The following is a 20,496-nucleotide window of genomic DNA, read 5'->3' on the forward strand; positions in this document are numbered from 1 at the left end:
CCAAGTTACTACCATATCTTTCCAAGAATACTAAAAAACTCCAAATTACTCTACTTCCACTCTTAATCCTTTTCCAATCCATTTCAACCGAGGGTTTAGAATCATCGTTTCTAAAATACAAAACACTACTAAACTCTCCTAATTAACATGTTTTCACGGGTATAAGGTAAAAAATCAAAAACAAAAAGCTGTATTTTATATACAACCAACAAGTAGAAAATTAAACTTTAAAAGTTTACAATGGCATTTTTTTGTTTTTGTTTTGTTATTATTTTTGGCCACAACATGTGGCTTGCGCATACAGGATCTTAATTCCCAGACCAAGGATCAAACCTGTGCTCCTGCATTCCTTAACCACTGGACCTACAGAGAAGTCCCTTCAATAGCACTTTAAAAACCTCAGAGAGACTTTCTTGGTAGTCCAGTGACTGAGACTTCAAACTGGGACTCCAATGCAGGGAGCCAAGGTTTGATCCCTTGTCAGGGCACAAGATCCAACATGCTGCAACTAAGAGTTACAAAGCTGCAACTAAAGATCTTCACCCAGCTCAGCCAAAAAAACACCTCCAGAAAATCCCCGGCAGTCCAGTGGTAAGGACACTGCGCTTTCACTGCTGGGGGCCTCGGTTCCATCCCTGGTCAAAAACAAATATCCCATGAGCCGCAGAACACAGACCAAAAAAAAAAATCTGTTTTAAAAGCCTCAAATGTAGGCCTGGCTCAAAAAGACAACAAAAATCTAAACACACTAGGATCCATAATGTTTAGCTTACAGTAAAATACAAGAAATGCTAAGATGCAGGAAAGTAAATAAAATCAATCACCAGAAATAGATCCAGGGAACTCCCTGGAGGTCTGGTGATTAGGGCTCCACAATTTCACTACAGAGGGTTTGGGTTTAATCCCTGGATGGGGAACTAAGATCCTGCATGATGCAGCCAAAAAAAGAGAGCAAGAAATAGATCCAGAAATAACATAATTAGCAAACAAGAACTTTAAAATAGGTATTATAATTCATGGATATACAGGAGAATATGAATATAATGAGGGAATAAATACGGAATCTCAACAGAGACTACAGAAAGCCCACATGCAGCAAGAAAATACATATATAAACTTAAAAATAAAAAAGGTCAACAAGGACAATGTCCTATACTTGGAACCTATGAAACTGTTTTACAGTTTAATATTTATTGAATTACATAGCTAATTCACCAGGTACAAAAAACAATAAACTTAACAACTTTTTTAAAAAGTCAAAAAATACTGAAATTAGATACAAAATATAAACCAACTGATCCCAAAAGCAAAAATGGACCCAAAGTGAAATAAACAAAAGACACTACATGACCAATGGCTAAAAACCTACGATAAAATGAAAAACCTAAGCTAGGGGTGGGGCAGGGGGAGCTAGAGGTACGTGGACAGTTTAAGATGAAAAAATATGACCACTGACTTTTCATCAGAAGCAATGCTAGCCAAAAGACAATGAAGTAACACTTTGAAAGTGCTGTAGAGGGTTTTCCTGGTGACTAAGTGGTAAAGAATCCACCTGCCAGCAAAGAGACATGGATTCTATCCCTGATTCATGAAGATCCCACATGCCTCAGAGCAACTAGGCCTACGTGCCACAACTACTGAGCCTGTGCCCTAGAGCCCCGAGCCACAACTACTGAGGCTATGTGCCAAAACTACTGAGGCCCGCACACCCTAGAGCCTGTGCTCAGCAACAAGAGAAGGCCCTGCACTGCAACTAGAGATTACCCCCGCTCACCACAACTAAAGAAAAGCCCATGCAGCAACAAAGATCCAGCTAAATAAATAAAATTTTCTAAAAAAAATTTAAGTGCAATAGGAAGAAAAACTATGAGCATTGAAAATATCTTTCAAAAATAAAGGTAAAATAAAGATATTCTCAGACAAAGTAGAAAGAACCTATCATCAGCAGATCTACACTATAAGAAAGGTAAAATGTTCTTTAAGTAAAGAAACATTATACAAAATGGATATTTGGGATCTAGAGAAAAGAGAAAAGGGAAGAGTACTGGAAACAGGAGCATGTGGATAAATATAAAACTATTTTTCTTATTTCCTAATTTCTTTAATAACTGATCAAAGAAAAAGTAAAAACAATATACTGTGCAACTTAGAAAAGTAGAATGTATTATTTCAATAGTACAAAGGACAGGAAAGAGGGGAGAAAATGAAAGAATATTGTTGTAAGCTGAAGTGATATATTTAAAAGTAGTGCAATAAGTCAAACATGTACATTTTAAAACCTAGACCTGTGACTCTCAAACTTTTTAGTCTTAGGATCAACAGTATTCTTAAAAACTGGATTGCATCTATCAACATTTACTATATTATAAGTTAAAACTAAGAAATCTTTAAAATATATATTAACTCATTCAGAAATAATAAAAGTTAAACCAATTACATGTTCACACAAAGAACACTTTTTTTTCTGGTCACACCACATGGCTTGTGGGATCTTAGTTCCCAGACCAAGGACTGAACCTGCACCCACAGCAGTGAAAGCACCAAGTCCTGGATTACCAGGAAATTCCCAACAAAGAACATTTTTTTTTAAGAGCTAACATTTTCAAAAAGAATTTTTAAAAATTTAGTGACAATGGCAGCACTGTTTTACATCTTTGCAAATTTCATTAATGTGACACTTAACGAAAGAGAATGGGGTCTAAGACCCCAACTGTTATCTTTGTGTGACCATTCAGAGAAGAGGAACAGAACTAGTAAGTCAACAGAAAAGATAGAATGAAACTTTTAAAATAATCAATTGGGGGAAAAAAAAACGCAATGGAGGGAATTCCCTGGCAGTCCAGTGGTTAGGACTCTGAGCTTTCACTGTCAAAGGTGAGAGTTCAATTCCTGGTCCAGGAACTAAGATCCAACAATGTAAAGTTAAATTCACAATCAATAAAACCTACCACATCAACACAATGAAGAACAAAAACATACATCCTTAATATACACTGAGAAAGTATTTCAACAAATTTCAAAACACATTCATGATTACCATGATTGAAAAAAACAAAAACAAAAAAAATCAGCCAACTAAGAATAGAAGAAAACTTCCTTAATTTGATAAAAGGCATCTATGGGAAAACCAAAAGAGCTAGAACGATATAAAGATGTCCCTTCTCACCACTTCTCTCCTACATTCTACACAAGGTCCTAGATACTGCATTTTTTAGGAAAGGAAATATGAAGAATAGATTGAAAGGGAATAAGTAAAGCTGTCTTTGCAGATAACAGATTATAAAGAAAATCTTAAGAAAACAAAACAAAAAAAATAATGAGAGAATATATGTGGCTTTACATCAGTAGTAATAGCTCCTTCATTCTGACATCGGTTATTTCAGTCTTCCTTTGGTTATCCTGGCTAAAGATCTATCAATTTCATTGATCTTTGCAAAGAACAAACTTTTGATTAAATTTTTTTCTTTTTTCTATTTTTTTTTTAAGTAGCTTTAGCAAAGTCATAAGATACAAGATCAATATAACCCCCAAACTACAAACTTTTAAAAATATTTACATTACTAACAAAAACAGGGATAAATTTAACAAAATATGTAACAGACATTTATACTAAAAACTACAAAACATTGCTAAATAAAATTTAAAACAACATAGAGAAATCTAAAGGAAAAGTATTCATGAATTATATGATTTTTAAAATTAATTAAAAATAAAATCTTAACCAAATGACAAATGTACACAGTACAGCGTGGAACCACACAAAAATGAATTCATCTGATCACTTTTCTAAAGAAAACCTTGCTTTTCAATTACATCAGTAGCAGCAAGAAATGTACTTGACATGCTGTGCTAGGACATATGTTAACAACTCAGCTTTTCCATTAGCTACAAACAAATGTCAGGCTGGATGAATCACAAGCTGGAATCAAGACTGCTGGACTAACAACAATCACCTCAGATATGCAGACGATACCACTCTAATGGCAGAAAGTGAAGAGGAACTAAACAGCCTCTTGATAAGGGTGAAAGTTCAGTTCAGTTGCTCAGCCTCTTTGCGACCCCATGCACTGCAGCACACCAGGCTTCCCTATCCATCACCAACTCCCAGAGCTTGCTCAAACTCCATCGAGTCAGTGATGCCATCCAACCATCTCATCTTCTGTTGTCTCCTTCTCCTCCTGCCTTCAGTCTTTCCCAGCATCACGGTCTTTTCAAATGAGTCAGTTCTTCACATCAGGTGGCCAAAGTAACCGAGCTTCTGTTTCAGCATCGATCCTTCCAATGAATATTCAGGACTGATTTCATTTAGGATGGACTGGTTGGATCTTGCAGTCCAAGGTACTCTCAAGAGCCCTCTCCAACCCCACAGTTCAAAAGCATCAATTCTTTGGTGCTCAGCTTTCTTTATTGCCCAACTCTCACATCCATACATGACTACTAGAAAAACCATAGCTTTGACTAGACCGACCTTTGCTGGAAAAGTAGTCTCTGCTTTTTAATATACTGTCTAGGTTTATCATAGCTTTTCTTCCAAGGAGCAAGCATGTTTTAATCTCAAGGATGCAGTCACCATCTATAGTGATTTTTGAGCCCAAGAAAATAAAGTCTGTCACTGTTTCCATTTTTTCCCCATCTATTCGCCATGAAGTGATGGGACGAGAGGCCATGATCTTCATTTTTTGAATGTTGAGTTTTAAGCCAGCTTTTTCACTCTCCTCTTTCAACCTCATACCCCAACAGTATACATTCAAAAAACTAAGATGATGGCATCTGGTCCCATCACTTCATGACAAAGAGAAAGAGAAAAAGTGGAAGCAGTGGCAAACTATTTTCTTGGGCTCCAAAATCACTGTGGACTGTGACTGCAGTCATGAAATTAAAAGACGCTTGTGCCATGGAAGGAAAGCTATGATAAACCCAGACAGAGTATCAAAAAGCAGAGCCATCACTTTGCCGACAAAGGTCCAAATAGCTATGGTTTTTCCAGCAGTCATGTACAGATGTGAGAGTTGGACCATAAAGAAGGCTGAGCACCAAAGAATTGATGCTTTCAAATTGTGGTGTTAGAGAATACTCTTCAGAGTCGCCTGGACAGCAAGATCAAACCAGTCAATCCTAAAGGACATCAACCCTAAATATTCACTGGAAGGACTGATGCTGAAGCTGAAACTCCAATATTTTGGCCACCTGAGGCAAAAAGCTGACTCACTGGAAAAGACCCGTATGCTGGGAAAGTGAAGAAAAAGTCATTCAGTCCTGTCTAACTCTGCGACCTCATGGACTTTACAGTCCATGGAATTCTCCAGGCCAAAATACTGGAAAGGGTAGCCTTGCCCTTCCCCAGGGGATCTCAACCCAGGGACAGAACCCAGGTCTCCTGCATTGCAGGCAGATTCTTTACCAGCTGAGCCACAAGGCAAGCCCAAAAATACTGAAGTGGGTAGCCTATCCCTTCTCCAGTGCATCTTCCCTACCAAGGAATCTCCTGCATTGCAGGCGGATTCTTGACCAACTGAGCTATCAGGGAAGCCCAATGCCCAGAAAGATTGAAAGCAAAAGGAGAAGGGAGAGGCAGAGGATGAGATGATGAGATAGCATCACCAACTCAAAAGATGTGAATTTGAGCAAACTCCAGGAGATAGTGAAGGACAGGGGAGAGTAGCAGTGTTGCTGTCCTTGGGATCGCTAAAGAGCCAGATAGGACTTAGCAACTGAACAATAACAAACAAATTTAGGCATTATTTAAGAAGCTTTTAAAAGTGAGCCCAATCGGGTGGAGAGGGAGGTGGGAGGGGGGACAGGGATGGGGAATACATGTAAATCCATGGCTAATTCATTTCAATGTATGACAAAAACTACTGTAATGATGTAAAGTAATTAGCCTCCAACTAATAAAAATAAATGGGAAAAAAAAAATAAATAAATAAAAGTGAGCCCAAAAGGGTCTACAGGATTACAGGTTAGATCTCTGCAGGACACAAAGGCCAACAAGGCGTTAGTGTGTAAAGTGCAAACTCAATGAGAATATTTCCTTTCCTCCATACTAACTGTGGGTTGAGCGTTCACTAGATTTTGAGTTCTAAGAAGGGTGGCCCTTGGGGTTTTATAGAATACGGAGTCACATCAGAAATTATGTCAGGTTCAAGATCTTGAGCAAGTCAAGGGTTCTCAATTTTCCTACTCACTAGTAAAACAGAGACCATCAATGCCTACAAAAAAATCCAAGAGATTTTAGAAATACGACAACTGACACACAGTAGGCTCCAAATACACACTCTTTTGGTTTGCATGTTGCTCAATTTCGTTTGAAAGGCATTCCGAGGGAACCGGGGCGCGGGGCCGAAACGAACACATGGAATTTTAGGAACTTCACTCTTTGGGGTTCCAACTCTTCCAGGCGGGCTTTTTCTGTTAACAATCCTAGGACCGACAGGTCGCATACTCTTGGGAGCAACAAGTCCCCAACATACGTTTGGGAACAGCCGAAGTTTTAAGGTATTTGGGCGCAGGATGACAATAAACGCCACGGGCCAAGCATAAGGCACGTCTAAACTTAACACCACCTTGCAAAATAGCTGTCGCCCGCGCTTGCACATAGTCTTCCCAGGTGGCGCTAGTCAATCCGCCTGCCAATGCAGGAGGCAGGAGACACGCGTTCGATCCCTGGGTAGGGAAGATACCCCTGGAGTAGTCCACTCCAGTATTCTTACTGGAGAATCCCATGGACAGAGAAGCCTGGTGGGCTACAGTCCATAGGGTCGCAAAGAGTCGGAAACGACTGAAGCGAGTTAGCACGCACGCACTCACTAGCACAGGAAAACCAAGGGGCCCAGAGGAGAGGACCCGCCCAAGGTCAAGCGTGAGGCGGGACATACCCCGCCACTCCTCCGCTGCGCAGGGTCGGGACGCTCGGCCCGGAGGCTGGGACGCCCCGGGCGGAAAACTCCTCTCCGACAAGCACTTCCCAGCATCAGAAGACAGAAGCCTAACAGGGACTCAGCCTCTTCAGACTCTACCCCCCGCGTCGGTCAAACAAGCCAAAAATGTCTCCGCACGGTCCCCGACGACTTGCCGTGCTCTCCCGGGGCCGGACGTCCAGCCGAGGTTCGCGTTCCATTTCCTGCCCCCGTCCCTTGCCCTCCTCGGAACTCACCTGCACCACGAGGCAGCCCAGCATATCCTTCCGAGCGTCCGGGGGGACGATGGTCCGGGGCGAAAGGCCCGGGTGCAAGAAGTGAACCATGGCGACGGCGAAGCGTCGAGGAGAGAGTTGCCGTCGAGCTGGGCCTGGATCCCGCGAGAGGTGGATTCGACCCGCGCCGGGAATCAGCTGAGCAACCGGCTCGTGGAGCAGACTCCCGGCGGTCTAGCCGCGAGGTTTGAAATGCCGGGCGCGGCGACGCGCACTCGCCCACCGTAGACCCCGCCCCCAGGACGGGCCTCACCACCCCCACCCGGGCCACCCACCACTCCATCCGGTGAGGACCCAACCGTTCTGCTTCCACCTCCTTCACGCCGCCGTGGAGACCAACCACTCACTCAACGCCTACCCACACGTCTGTGACCAAGTCTCCCACAAAACCTACGCCCCAGGATTCAATAGCACGTTCCCTTTGCCGGTCAAAGGCACGCCCACGGACCAGCTCTGTGGAGTTGGGAAACAGAATATGGTGGCCCCCTGTGTCCCCAGGGGCAATGATTTCAGAGTCCATCATATCCAAACCCCAAAAAACTGACGTACCTTATAAAAAGGAGTAGTATTTGGATATAACTTACACACTTCCTCCTCTATACTTTAAATGACCTGTAGATTGCTCATACTAGTATAACTAATATGTAAATTCTGTGTATTTACATATAATTTGCTGGTACTAGCAAATTCAGATTTTGCTTTTTGAAACCTCATAAAAATTCTTTTTCTAAAAGAAAAAGAGACTCAGATGTATAGAACAGACTTGTGGACTCTATGGGAGAACCCGGGGGTGGGATGTTTCAAGAGAACAGCATCGAAACATGTATATCTAGGGTGAAACAGATCACCAGCCCAGGTTGGATGCATGAGACAAGTGCTCAGGCCTGGTGCACTGGGAAGACCCAGAGGGATGGGGTGGAGAGGGAGGTGGGAGGGGGGACTGGGATGGGGAATACATGTAAATCCATGGCTAATTCAATGTATGACAAAAACCACTGCAATGCTGTAAAGTAATTAGCCTCCAACTAATAAAAATAAATGGGAAAAAATAAAATAAAATAAAATAAATGTTGACCATCAAAAAAAAAAAAAAAATTCTTTTTCTGAACTTGTTCCATAGACGTTGAATCCGGGGATAGAGAACCCATGGATATTGAGGGTTGATTGCATACATTTTAAAATATATTTTTAAAAGACTTTTCTCTTATAACTGGCAATAGCAATTCTCTTGTTTCTTATGACCTAAAAAGTATCAAGAAGACCCTTATAATCTGCTCCAAGAAACCCTGAAAGAAAGCAATAAGTTTGTACACTAGAAAAATTAACAGAAGGTATGTTTTGGAAAAGGATAGTTGTTATGAGTAGGGAGCCTTGAATTTGAATACTGCATTGGAATGCCTGCTCTTGAACAAGATTCTTAATTTCTCTAAAGCTCAACTTCCTCATCAGTAAAATGGGATGAGAATGCCTTATAAATAAGATAGTGTATGTAGCGAGCTCCCTGGTGGTCTAATAGTTATGATTCCACGCTTTCACGACCTTGTCCCAGGTTCAGTCCCTGGTTGGGGAAGTGAGATCCCACAAACTGCACATTAAAAAAGAAAAAAAAAAAAAAAAGTATGTAAAACACATGAAAATGCTTGACAGAGAACAAGTCCTTGATTGTTGTTGTTCAGTCGCTCAGGCGTGTCCAACTCTTTGTGACCCCATGGACTGTAGCCTGCCAGGCTCCTTGGTCCTTGGAATTCTCCAGGCAAGAATACTGGAGTGGGTTGCCATTCCCTTCTCCAGAGGATCTTCCTGACCCAGTGTCTTCTGCATTGGCAGGCAGATTCTTTACCATTGTGCCACCTAGGAAGCCTCATATTGAAGTATAGTTGATTTACAGTGTTGTATTAGTTTCAGGTATACTTCTTTATTTAATTTTATAGTAGGGTATTTTTTAAGACTACTTTATAACTTCTGTCCTCAAATCTTGAGCACTTCTTCCCCTCATCATAGTCAGTTTCCTCTTTCACTGAAAAAAAAAAGAAAAAGAACATTCTAGGGACTTCCGTAGTGGTCCAGTGGTTAAAACTCCACATTCGAAATGCAAGGGGCCAAGGTTTGATCCCTGATCAGGGAACTGGATCCCACATGCAGCAACTAAGACCTGGAGCAGCCAAAAAAAAAAAAAAATTCTCAGCTCCAACCATCATATCTACCCATCTACTACTATAGGCTTTCTATCCTATTACCATGAACTCGTACACTCTTTCTTGTTGTTGTGCAGTTGCTCAGTCATGTCTGACACTTTGCAACCCCATAGGCTACAGTATGCCAGGCTGCCCTGTCCTTCACCATCTCCCAGAGTTTGCTCAAACTCATTTCCATTGAGTTGGTGATGCCATCAAACCATCTCATCCTCAGTCATCCACTTCTCCTCCTGCCTTCAATCTTCCCCAGCCTCAGGGTCTTTTCCAAGGAGTCAGCTCCTCACATCAGGTGGCCAAAGTATTGGAGTTTCAGCTTCAACATCAGGCCTTCCAAAGAACACCCAGGACTGATCTCCTTTAGGATAGACTGGTTGGATCTCCTTGCAGTCCAAGGGCCTCTCAAGTCTTCTCCAACACTGCAGTTCAAATGCATCAATTCTTTGGTGCTCAGCTTTCTTTATCATCCAACTCTCACATCCATACACAACTACTGGAAAAACCATAGCTTTGACTAGATGGACCTTTGCTGGCAAAGTGATGTCTTTTCTTTTTACTATGCTGTCTAAGTTGGTCATAGTGTTTCTTCCAAGGAGTAAGCATCTTTTAATTTTATGGCTGCAGTCACAGTTCACAGTGATTTTGGAGCCCAAGAAAATAAAGCCCACTGTTTCCATTGTTTCCCCATCTATTTGTCATGAAGTGATGGAACCAGTTATGCCATGATCTTAGATTTTGAAGCTGAGTTTTAAGCCAGCTTTTTCACTTTCTTCTTTCACCTTTATCAAGAGGCTCTTTAATTCCTCTTTGCTTTCTGCCATAAGGATGGTGTCATCTGCATATCTTGAGATTATTGATATTTCTCCTGGCAATCTTGATTCCAGCTTGTGCTTCATCGAGCCCAGCATTTCACATGATGTACTCTGCATATAAGTTAAATAAGCAATGTGACAATATATAGCCTTGATGTACACCTTTCCCAATTTGGAACCAGTCTGTTGTTCCATGTCCAGTTCTAACTGTTGCTTCTTGGCCTTCATACAGGTTTCTCAGGAGACAGATAAGGTGGTCTGGTATTCTGATCTCTTTAAGAATTTTCCCCAGTTTGTTGTGATCCACACAGTCACAGGCTTTAACGTAGTCAATGAAGCAGAAGATGTTTTTCTGGAATTCTCTTGCTTTTTCTATGATCCAATGGATATTGGCAATTTGGCTAGTTCTGGTCTTCTGCAACAGGTCTCATCTCTTGCTTATCCAGCAGCATCTTTTCTTTCTCCTGGATTATTTTTCCCCTTTCTTGGATCACTGCCACCAGCTGATACTTTTCCCATAATTTAAAAAAAAAAAAACTTCTTTTGACCTAATTTCTAGTACTTAATAGTTATTCAGGTCTTGTCCTCATATCTCTTCACCCTTTTGTGCAAAACTTATCCAAAATGTGGTCTTTACATGCTGTCTCCAATTTTTTTTCTTCCCATTTTCTTTTTCCCCTGCCACTCCACTAACCGTTCTTCTCAACGTCCAGGTTGCTGAATTCAGTTGTCATTCTTCTCTTGTCTTATTTATTCTGCAGCATTTGACCCAGGTGATCATTTCTTCCCTAAAAATACTTTCTCCATTTGGCTTCCAGGATGCATCTTCTCCTCCTCCTCCTCTCCCATGCCTTCCTCTTTCTTCTTTCTCTTGTCCTCCCACCTCATTTTTGCTCCTTCTCATCCTTTTGATTTCTCATCACCCATAGTTCTAAATCTCTGTATACCCCCAAGACTCTGTATTTGTATACATATTCCCTATCCAATCTCTCTTCCTTGTGGTAATTTTGTTTAGTTTCATAACTTTAAAAGAAATTTACATGCTGATATACCCATGTTTTATGTCTAGACTGTACCTTGCTTTTGAACTTGAGTGATACATTCAGTGGTCTATTCAACATATACACCTGGTTATCAAAATAGCCTAATGTGTCCAAGAGTAAACTCCTGTTGTCCTTACCCTAATCTGCTTTTCCTGCCAGTCTTTCCTGTTTTAGTATATGGCAACTCCTTCCTTTCTGCTGCTTGTGACAAAATCTTGGAAATAATTTTTAACTCCTCTCTTATTCTTATATCCAATATCCTATCTGTTAGGAGATCCTATCAACTCACTCTTCAAAATATATCCAAAGACTTTGTCTTATCTCTTACCTGCTACCCTGGTCCAAGCCCGTCAGAACCAACTTGGATTCTTACAATATCCTCCTGTCTGGTTTCCCAGTTTTCGGGCTTGTTCCATTAAAATCTGTTCTCAACAGCAACTAGAGTGATCACTTTAAACATCATCTACCCCAAATCCTCCAACAGCTTCCCATCTCAGGCAGAATATAAAGATTCATAAGGATGGTGTTCTCCAAGGTTCTACATAATCCGTTCTTTCCATGCCCTTCTCTTACTTCATCTTCTGCCACTCTCTCCTTTATTTATTCTACTCCAGCATCATTGGACTGCTTGTTATATTCACGGATATCTCTCTTACTTCCTTTAAATTGTTGCTCAAATGTTGCCTTATAAGTAAGGCTTACTTAACTTTTATGCAGAGTACATCATGTGAAACATTGGATTGGATGAAGCACAAGCTGGAATCAAGATTGCTGGGAGAAATATCAATAACCTCAGATATGCAGATGACACTACACTTACGGCAGAAAGTGAAGAAGAACTAAAGAGCCTCTTGATGACAGTGAAAGAGGAGAATGAAAAAGCTGCCTTAAAACTCAAAATTCAAAAAAATTAGATCATGGCATTGAGTTCCATTACTTCATGGCAAATAGATGGGGAAAAAATGGAAACAGTGATAGACTTTATATTCTTGGGCTCCAAAATCAGTGCAGATGGTGACTGCAGCCATGAAATTAAAAGATGCTTGCTCCTTGGGAGAAAAGCTGTGATCAACTTAGACAGCATATTAAAAAGAAGAGACATCACTTTGCCAGCAAAGGTCCGTCTAGCCAAAGCTATGGTTTTTCCAGTAGTCATGTATGGATGTGAGAGTTGGACAATAAAGAAAGCTGAGCACCAAAGAGTTGATGATTTTGAACTATGGTGTTGGAGAAGAATCTTGAGAATCCCTTGGACTACAAGGAGATCAAACTAGACAATCCTGGAGGAAATCAGTCCTGAGTATTCATTGGAAGAACTGATGCTGAATCTGAAGCGCCAGTACTTTGGCCACCTGATGTGAAGAACTGATTCATTGGAAAAGCCCCTGATGCTGGAAAGACTGAAGGCAGGAGAAGAAGGGGACGACAGAGGATGAGATGGTTGGGTGGCATCACCTACTCGATGGACATGAGTTTGAGCAAGTTCCAAGAGTTGGTGATGGATAGGGAAGCCAGGCGTGCTGCAGTGCATGGGGTCGCAATGAGTTGCACGTGACTGAGCAACTGAACTGAACTGACATGAGGGAAAAGACTTTGTTATAGGTGTAAAATAGTGCCAAGGGACTTCCCTGGTGGCTCAGTGGTAAAGAATTCACCTGTGATGCAGGAGATGCAAGTTTGATCCCTGGGTCAGGAAGATTCCCTGGAGAAGAAAATAGCAACCCAGTCTATTTTGGGGGGATCCAAAATCACTGCAGATTTTGACTGCAGCCATGAAATTAAAGGACGCTTCCTCCTTGGAAGAAAAGCTATGACAAACCTAGACAGTATATTAAAAAGCAGAGACACTGCTTTGCCAGCAAAGATCCATCTAGTCAAAGCTATGGTTTTTCCAGTAGTCATGTATGGATGTGAGAGTTGAACTATAAACAAAGCTGAGAGCCGAAGAATTGATGCTTTTGAACTGTGGTGTTGGAGAAGACTCTTGAGAGTCCCTTGGACTGCAGGGAAATCCAACCAGTCCATCCTAAAGGAAATCAGTCCTGAATATTCATTGGAAGGACTGATGCTGAAGTTGAAACTCCAATACTTTGGCCACCTGATGCGAAGAACTGACTCATTGGAAGGAACCCTGATGCTGGGAAAGATTGAGGGCAGGAGGAGAAGGGGACAACAGAGGATGAGATGGTTGGATGGCATCACCTACTCGATGGAACATGAGTTTGAGCAAGCTCCAGGAGTTGGTGATGGACAGGGAAGCCTGGCGTGCTGCGGTCCATCGGGTTGCAAAGAGTCAGATACAGCTGAGCAACTGAACTCAACTGAACTGAACTAGTGTTCTTGCCTGGGAAATCCCTTAGACAGAGGAGCCTGGTGGGCTACAGTCCATGGGATTGCAAAAGGGTCAGACAACTTAGTGACTAAAAACAAGAGTGCCTAACTTACAGAAGGTAGCCAGTAATATTTGTTCCAAAAAAAAAAAAAAAATGTGAAATGGCTACCTGGAAAAAATCAATTGTAGCTGTAAAAGGAAGTTTGTCTCCAAAATCAGAGGCAAGGTTGAAGCTACTTAGCAAGGAGCAAATTTTTGTCATAAACTGTGCCTCCTGCCCTTCTTCCCCTAATCTCCTCTATGTCCATCCCTACCTAGTCTCCAGTTTTCCACTTAAGTTTAATCATTTCTGATGATTTATTTTATGCTCCTAACTGATCCATTACCAGACCCATCCCAACCAATCTTTTACCCACCTAAAATGAGTATTCTACCTAAACACAAATCTGATGATATTTCTCCCCAGTTTAAAACACTTCCATGTCTCCCCATTGTCCTCAGAATAAAATCCAAACTTCTTAGGATGGCTTAGATCATCCTGCATGATCTGGCTCCTGGTTGTATCTCTAGTTTAAATAATTAGCATTCTGGCTCAAATAGTAAAGACACTGCCTGCAATGCCGGAAACCTGGGTTTGATTCCTGGGTTGGAAAGATTTCCTGGAGAAGGGAATGGCAATCCACTCCAGTATTCTTGCCTGGAGAATTCCATAGACAGAGGACCCTGGTGAGCTATAGTTCATGGGGTCACAAAGAGTTGGACACAAGTGACTAACACTTTCATTTCAGTTTCCATTCTCATTTTAACATCATATAGTGAAATTGTTTCAGTTCTAGACTTGTACTTTGGCACATTCATTGTTGTCCATGCTACCTCCCCCTACTAAGTAATTTGTATTAATCCCTCAGATTTCACTGAGACTTCACTTCCTTTAGAGAGCCCTTCCCTGACACTCCCCTCCCTTTTCCTGACAACTCTGAAGAATAGGGGAAGGATAGTGAAGGAACAGATCAACTGGAAAGTCTTAAGAAATTAAACTTCTGAAATGAAATGAGAAAACTATAGTCAAGATTCTTTAGATCATGGTTGGATTTCTTTAAGAACTTTGTAAAATTTCTTTAGCTATGTTGGCATAGGAAAGATGGAAGGCAGGAGGAGAAGGGGACGACAGAGGACAAGATGGTTGGGTGGCATCACTGACTCAATGGACATGAGTTTGAGCAAGCTCCAGGAGATGGTGAAAGACAGGGAATCCTGGCATGCTGCAGTCCATGGGGTCACAAAGATTCGGACAGGACTGAGCTACTGAACAAGAACCGGCATGAAACACAGGGGAAAGATCATGAGCTCTGATGTCAAAAAAGCCGTAATTCAGATTCCATCTCCACCTTTGGGTAGTTACCTTGTGAGCTTCACTTCCTCTTCTGGAATACCAAACTTACTGAATTTCAAAAACTAAGAGATTAACACCGCATATGTCATTTTTGTGTTTTCTAGTAGACAGGATAATTTCTAAGGAAAAGGATCATTTGAAGCTCTGAGACTTTGAGCAATTGTCTCTTTCTGGGCATCAAAAACACAAAGACTAGCTATTAAGTCTTTGTGTTATCTATGTCTGTCGCTTTGGTTTATTTTTCCTATTGTAATGATTACCAGTAAAACCTGTATTACTATAGGAAGAGCCTGCTTAAAAAATAAAGGAACTGGAATCACAGAGCAGTACCAAGAATCAGTGGCCCTAAAGAAAAGGCTTCCTGTATTTAGGGAGGGGCAGCCTGGAGTTCCGGAGAAGGCAGTGGCCCAGTACCCTTGCCTGGAAAATCCCGTGGACAGAGGAGCCTGGTAGGTTGCAGATCATGGGGTTGTTAAGTGTCGGACATGACTGAGTGACTTCACTTTCACTTTTCACTTTCATGCATTGAAGGAAATGGCAACCCACTCCAGTGTTCTTCCCTGGAGAATTCCAGGGACAGCAGAGCCTGGTGGGCAGCCGCCTATGGGGTCGCACAGAGTCGGACACGACTGAGGTGATTTAGCAGCAGCAGCCTGGAGTTCTGAGATCTCCCTCTTGACTAGTCTCCCTCTTTGTGCTCAGTCGCTCAGTCTTTTTTTTTTTTTTTTAATTTTTATTTTTTTTTTCCATTTATTTTTATTAGTTGGAGGCTAATTACTTTACATCATTACAGTAGTTTTTGTCATACATTGAAATGAATTAGCCATGGATTTACATGTATTCCCCATCCCGGTCCCCCCTCCCACCTCCCTCTCCACCCGATCCCTCTGGGTCTTCCCAGTGCACCAGGCCCGAGCACCTGTCTCATTCAGTCGCTCAGTCTTGTCCGACTCTGAGTTCTGGACTGTAGCACGCCAGGTTCCTCTGTCCATGGGGTTTTTCAGGCAGAATACTGGAGTGGGTTGCTATGTCCTCCTCCAGGGGTCTTCTCCACCCTGGGATCAAACCCACATCTCTTCGGGTATTGGCAGGAAGTCTTTACCACTGAGCCCTCTAGGAAGCCCCAGTCTCTCTTTACTAACTTGATTAGTAAAAGGTAACACACTGAAGTAGTAAACTTGAAGAAACACAAACCACTCCAGGGAAACAAAATTAACTAAGGAAATTGTTCTCTAAGGCCGATCCAAAAAGACTTGTCTCTAGACAAGTTATCACAGGTGGGCAGAAAATGAGTAAAATAAGGACAAGTGATACATATAAAGCTAATTATCTATCCCTTTTTATTAGTTTTAACATTTTTTTTTTAAATGAACTTACTGTGAAGGCTTATGGGGGGAGAAACTCCTCTACCAACTTAGGTCCGATTGTTGGAGGTGGAAGGAGACCTATAAATTAACTGACAGTAGGTAAATGAGGAAATTTTATTACACATATGGGAATAACCTACATAGAAACTAACTCCTGGGACAGCTGTGGGGAAAGGTTTACATACTGGCTTAATATGACAGGGGAGTTGGTTTAGAGCTTCCAAGGATGGAAGGTTCCAATGAGAATTGTTTATACAATTATTTGGAAATGTCTCAGTGCTCAAGGTCAGTGCCCCTTTGATTGGAGACCTCCATACAAATGAGGTCTGTGGCAGGTGACTCTTCTAAAGCTCCATACTAGTTAGATAAGGCATGTTCAGATATTTTCACATTGAAGTAATCTCTATCTGTATCATTGTGGTGGTTTCTTGGTCTCTTTAGCCCCATTATTTTGGGGAGGAAATTTTCTCCCTAAGTTGTAAAAGGCTTATGTTTTATTGTAGGAGACACTACAATAATGACACTTAGGGCGAGTGAGGTTGCAAATCATAAACTTGGAAAACTGTCAATGGGTTCCATCCTTTGAGAGAGGCCAAAGTATGAATGGGAATGGCCTTAATGTTTAAATTATATTTGGATTGTCCTGAATGGTTAAATTGGTTTTCCCCTTTATAGCACAGTGTTTAAGAGCATAGATTTCAGAGTTTAATAGACTTAAATCTTATGTGTGACTCTGAAACTTCATAATCTGTGAACCTGGCAAAGTTATTTCATACCTCACAATTTCCTTACCCACGAATGTCATAATTATCTTCTTTACAAGGCTGTTGCCAGGCTTAGCTGAAAAAGTATACATAAAAAAATGCTTAGCATAGTGCTTGCCTGTATATATTTTCTGGATATATGGAAAATCTGGATATATTCTAAGTCAGTCATCAGAATGTACTGAAAACTAGCGTTATTTGAAATTATACCCTTCTTACAATAGAATTTGGCACAGTGGTAATTGATTGACTTCAAATCACATAGTTGATCTGTTCCCATGGGTCTTTAAAAGAGATTCTTTAAATCCATTGCTAGTATCCACAAACAATAATGTGGTTTATTTCATGAACCAGTTTCAGAGGACTTTTTTGATTATGCATGTCTTTTAAAAATATATTTATTTTTATTCATTTGGCTGTGCCAGGTCTTAGTTGCATTACACAGGATCCTTGATCTTCGTTGAGGCTTGAGGCCTGGTGGGATCTTAAGTTGCAGCTTACGAACTCTTAGTTGTGGCAAGTGAGATCTAGTTTTCTGATCAAGAATCAAACCTGGGCCCCCTGCATTGGGAGCCTGGAGTCTTAGCTACTGGATCACCAGGGAGATCCCACATTTGTCTTTTTACTCAAAGATATCACTACTGAGACTGTACAAAGCAGCAAAGATTCTTCAAAGAGTGGGGAAGCTGGTGTCAAAACAGTATCTAGGTTTAATTTACAAATTACTTTCTATACATGTGTTATGAGACAAGTAAGTCATATCATTAGGCTTTCCCTCATTTCTAAAATAAGGAGTAATTCTCTTCCCTTACAACATGTTTGAGGGTTAAATACAGTACTTGTCTCATTATTCATATTATTTCCAGTTTTGAAGGGCTTTATTTAAGACTGAATTGATGAAACCAAGAATTAGGTAGAAAATGTGTTTGATAACTCCTTAATCTCCATATTGAAGTATGACAATCACATTCTAGCTTTGTCATTGAAAATGGTTCCGTTTATGTGTAATGATGTAAAGTGACAGGAGAGCTGAGGGTTTTTGTTGTTGTTCTTCACTCTTATAGTCACATCACAATCTAGGAGAGACATTCCTTTAGTGACAGTTTTTGAGGCACTGCAAGATGATTTTAAACAGCTGTTTTACGGAGTGCACAGGAACAAGCCACTCATCTGCAAAATCTGGTGTTATTTCCACAAACCCGCTCCAAAGGCTGGCTTCTAGAAGTCAAGAGCTGCATGTCGATACTCCCACCCTATGACTTGCTCTTTTATATAGGCTGAATTTTCAGACTGCATTGGAATCTTACATTATAAAAAGACAAAAGAGTAATGTGAGTACTCACGGTTTCTGACATTCACCTACTCCTCTCAATTTGAAGAGTTATGCAGTTACCTAGAACTATTCATTGGATTCTTACAATGCAGATTAAGAATAGGGAATAGGAAGTAGAAAGATACTCAGAAGAAAAGAATTTAAATTTAGCCAAGAGACTAGGCCAATCTACATAATAAAAGCTGCTAGAAAGGGTATGGGAGGAGGGAGAATGGAGAAAGTCTTGCTTTTTTTCCTTTTGAAGATTGGCTATAGACAACACAGCTCAACAACTTGTTTGGTTAAATATTGTCCAAAGGTATTTATCTTCCTCAGTATGTGTGGCCCACAGTGATACCATGTTATTATTGAATGAATTATTGGAGAGACAATGAAAGGTTAAGAAAAGCTAGTAATTATTATAAAAATTATTTTTTAAAAAACTACTTTTAAAGGTGACTTTCCTAGTGGTTCAGTGTCTAAGATTCCACACTCCCAGTGCAGGGGGCCTGGGTTCCACCCCTGGTCAGGGAACTAGCTCTCACATGCTATAACTGAGAGTCCCCATGCTGCCACTGAAGAACTTGCATGCCCCAACAAAGATTGAAGATCCCAAGAGCTGGAACTAAGGCCCAGTGCAGCCAAATAAATAAAAATAAATAAAATACTTTTAAAAACCCTATCACTCTAATACATCTATCTCATGTTTGCATATTAGTGAAGCAGTAGTATTTCTAGTGACCGCTCATCAACAATTCTATGGCATCTAAACACTAATGCTGCCCTACACCATCAGTAAGAATAGGCAACCTCCACTTTAGACCATTTGGTGAATTCTTTTCTGCACCATTCATTTGATGCTTAACCGCAATTGTCTAAGAGCTAAGCAATCTCATGCTATTATTGAAATAATTGTAAATTTGGAAGTAAGAATTGAAATGCAGAATTTGTCACTGACCTGCTGTGTGATCTGGGCAAGAGCATTAAGACCCTGATGCTGGGAAAGACTGAGGTCGACAGAATGAGATGGTTGGATAGCATCAGTGAATGATGATGAGTTCTTGAGCAAACTACAGGAGATAGTAAAGGACAGGAAAGCCTGGTGTGCTGCAGTCCATGGGGTCGCAAAAAATCAGACATGAATTAGCAACTGAAAAACAATTTTCCCTAAGACTTCTTCAATTATAAAATGAGGTTTCTGAAACTAAAGTTACTAAGGACTCTTCCTGGCCATGGGCTTCTTATATTGTTGCAGGAAGGAGGACCTCTTCCAGGGCCCTAGAGTGGGCGCTTGTCTAACACATGGAAAAGAATTGTCCGAGAAGACACACATGCTGACAAAGCAGATTTTATTGGAAAGGGCACCCGGGTGGAGAGCAGTAGGGTAGGGGAATCTGGGAGACCTGTTCTGCCACGTAGCTCAGTCTCGGGTTTTATGGTGATGGAATTAGTTTCCGGGTTGTCTTTGGCCAATCATCTGAGTCCTTCTTGGTGGTGCTCACATTCCTCAGCCAAGATGGACACCAGTGAGGATTCGGGGAGGTGGTCCAACACGTGGTATCCCCTTTTGACTTTTCCCAAACTCTCCTGGCTGGTGGTGGCTTATTAGTTCCATGTTCCTTACTAGGACCTCCTGTCATAAAATCACTCATGCAAATGGTTACTGTGGTGCCTGGCCAGGGTGAGCAGTTCCTAATAATACTATGTGTTTTGGGAGCCTCCCTCACTAAATGCACTTAAACAATAATGCCAGTTAATTATCTCAATAGTTGTGTGAATGACTATCAACTCAGATATGCTCTTTAGAAGTGTTCTTGGGCTGTCTGATGGGAGCCCAGCCTCCATTAGGTATAGTTTCTGTGGCTCTAAACAAATACCGTGGAGTGGTCTGTGTTATGTAATATTTATCTGTTTACTACTTCCTCTTCTTGACAAAACTATAAGTTTTCTGAAGGACTTATATAAGTTCCAACACATGAACAGTACCTGTGTTTGTGCTAGTTGCTCAGTCATGTCCTACTCTTTGTGATCTTGTGGATGGTAGCCTGCCAGGCTCCTGTCGATGGAGTTCTCTACGCAAGAATACTGG

General features: G+C 41.2%; 1 protein-coding gene and 1 long non-coding RNA gene across 4 annotated transcripts in view; one reads left to right on the forward strand and one right to left on the reverse strand.

Moving 5' to 3' along the window:
- ZYG11A (zyg-11 family member A, cell cycle regulator) overlaps positions 1-7,355 on the reverse strand; it is a 133,279-nt gene extending 125,924 nt beyond the window's left edge. For 2 of the 3 annotated variants that reach the window (XM_070468150.1, XM_020871464.2), the window contains exon 1: positions 7,154-7,355. In XM_070468150.1, coding sequence (XP_070324251.1) covers positions 7,154-7,243 — 90 coding nt within the window. In that variant the 5' untranslated portion in view covers positions 7,244-7,355. The remainder of the gene's footprint in view (positions 1-7,153) is intronic. The other variant, XM_020871463.2, reaches the window with a different exon arrangement.
- The window catches only part of LOC139035236 (uncharacterized), a 53,335-nt gene that overhangs the window by 15,566 nt on the left and 17,273 nt on the right, over positions 1-20,496 (forward strand). The window lies entirely within an intron of this gene.

The sequence above is a fragment of the Odocoileus virginianus genome, chromosome 5 (assembly GCF_023699985.2).
Source record: "Odocoileus virginianus isolate 20LAN1187 ecotype Illinois chromosome 5, Ovbor_1.2, whole genome shotgun sequence".
NCBI classification, from domain to species: domain Eukaryota; kingdom Metazoa; phylum Chordata; class Mammalia; order Artiodactyla; family Cervidae; genus Odocoileus; species Odocoileus virginianus.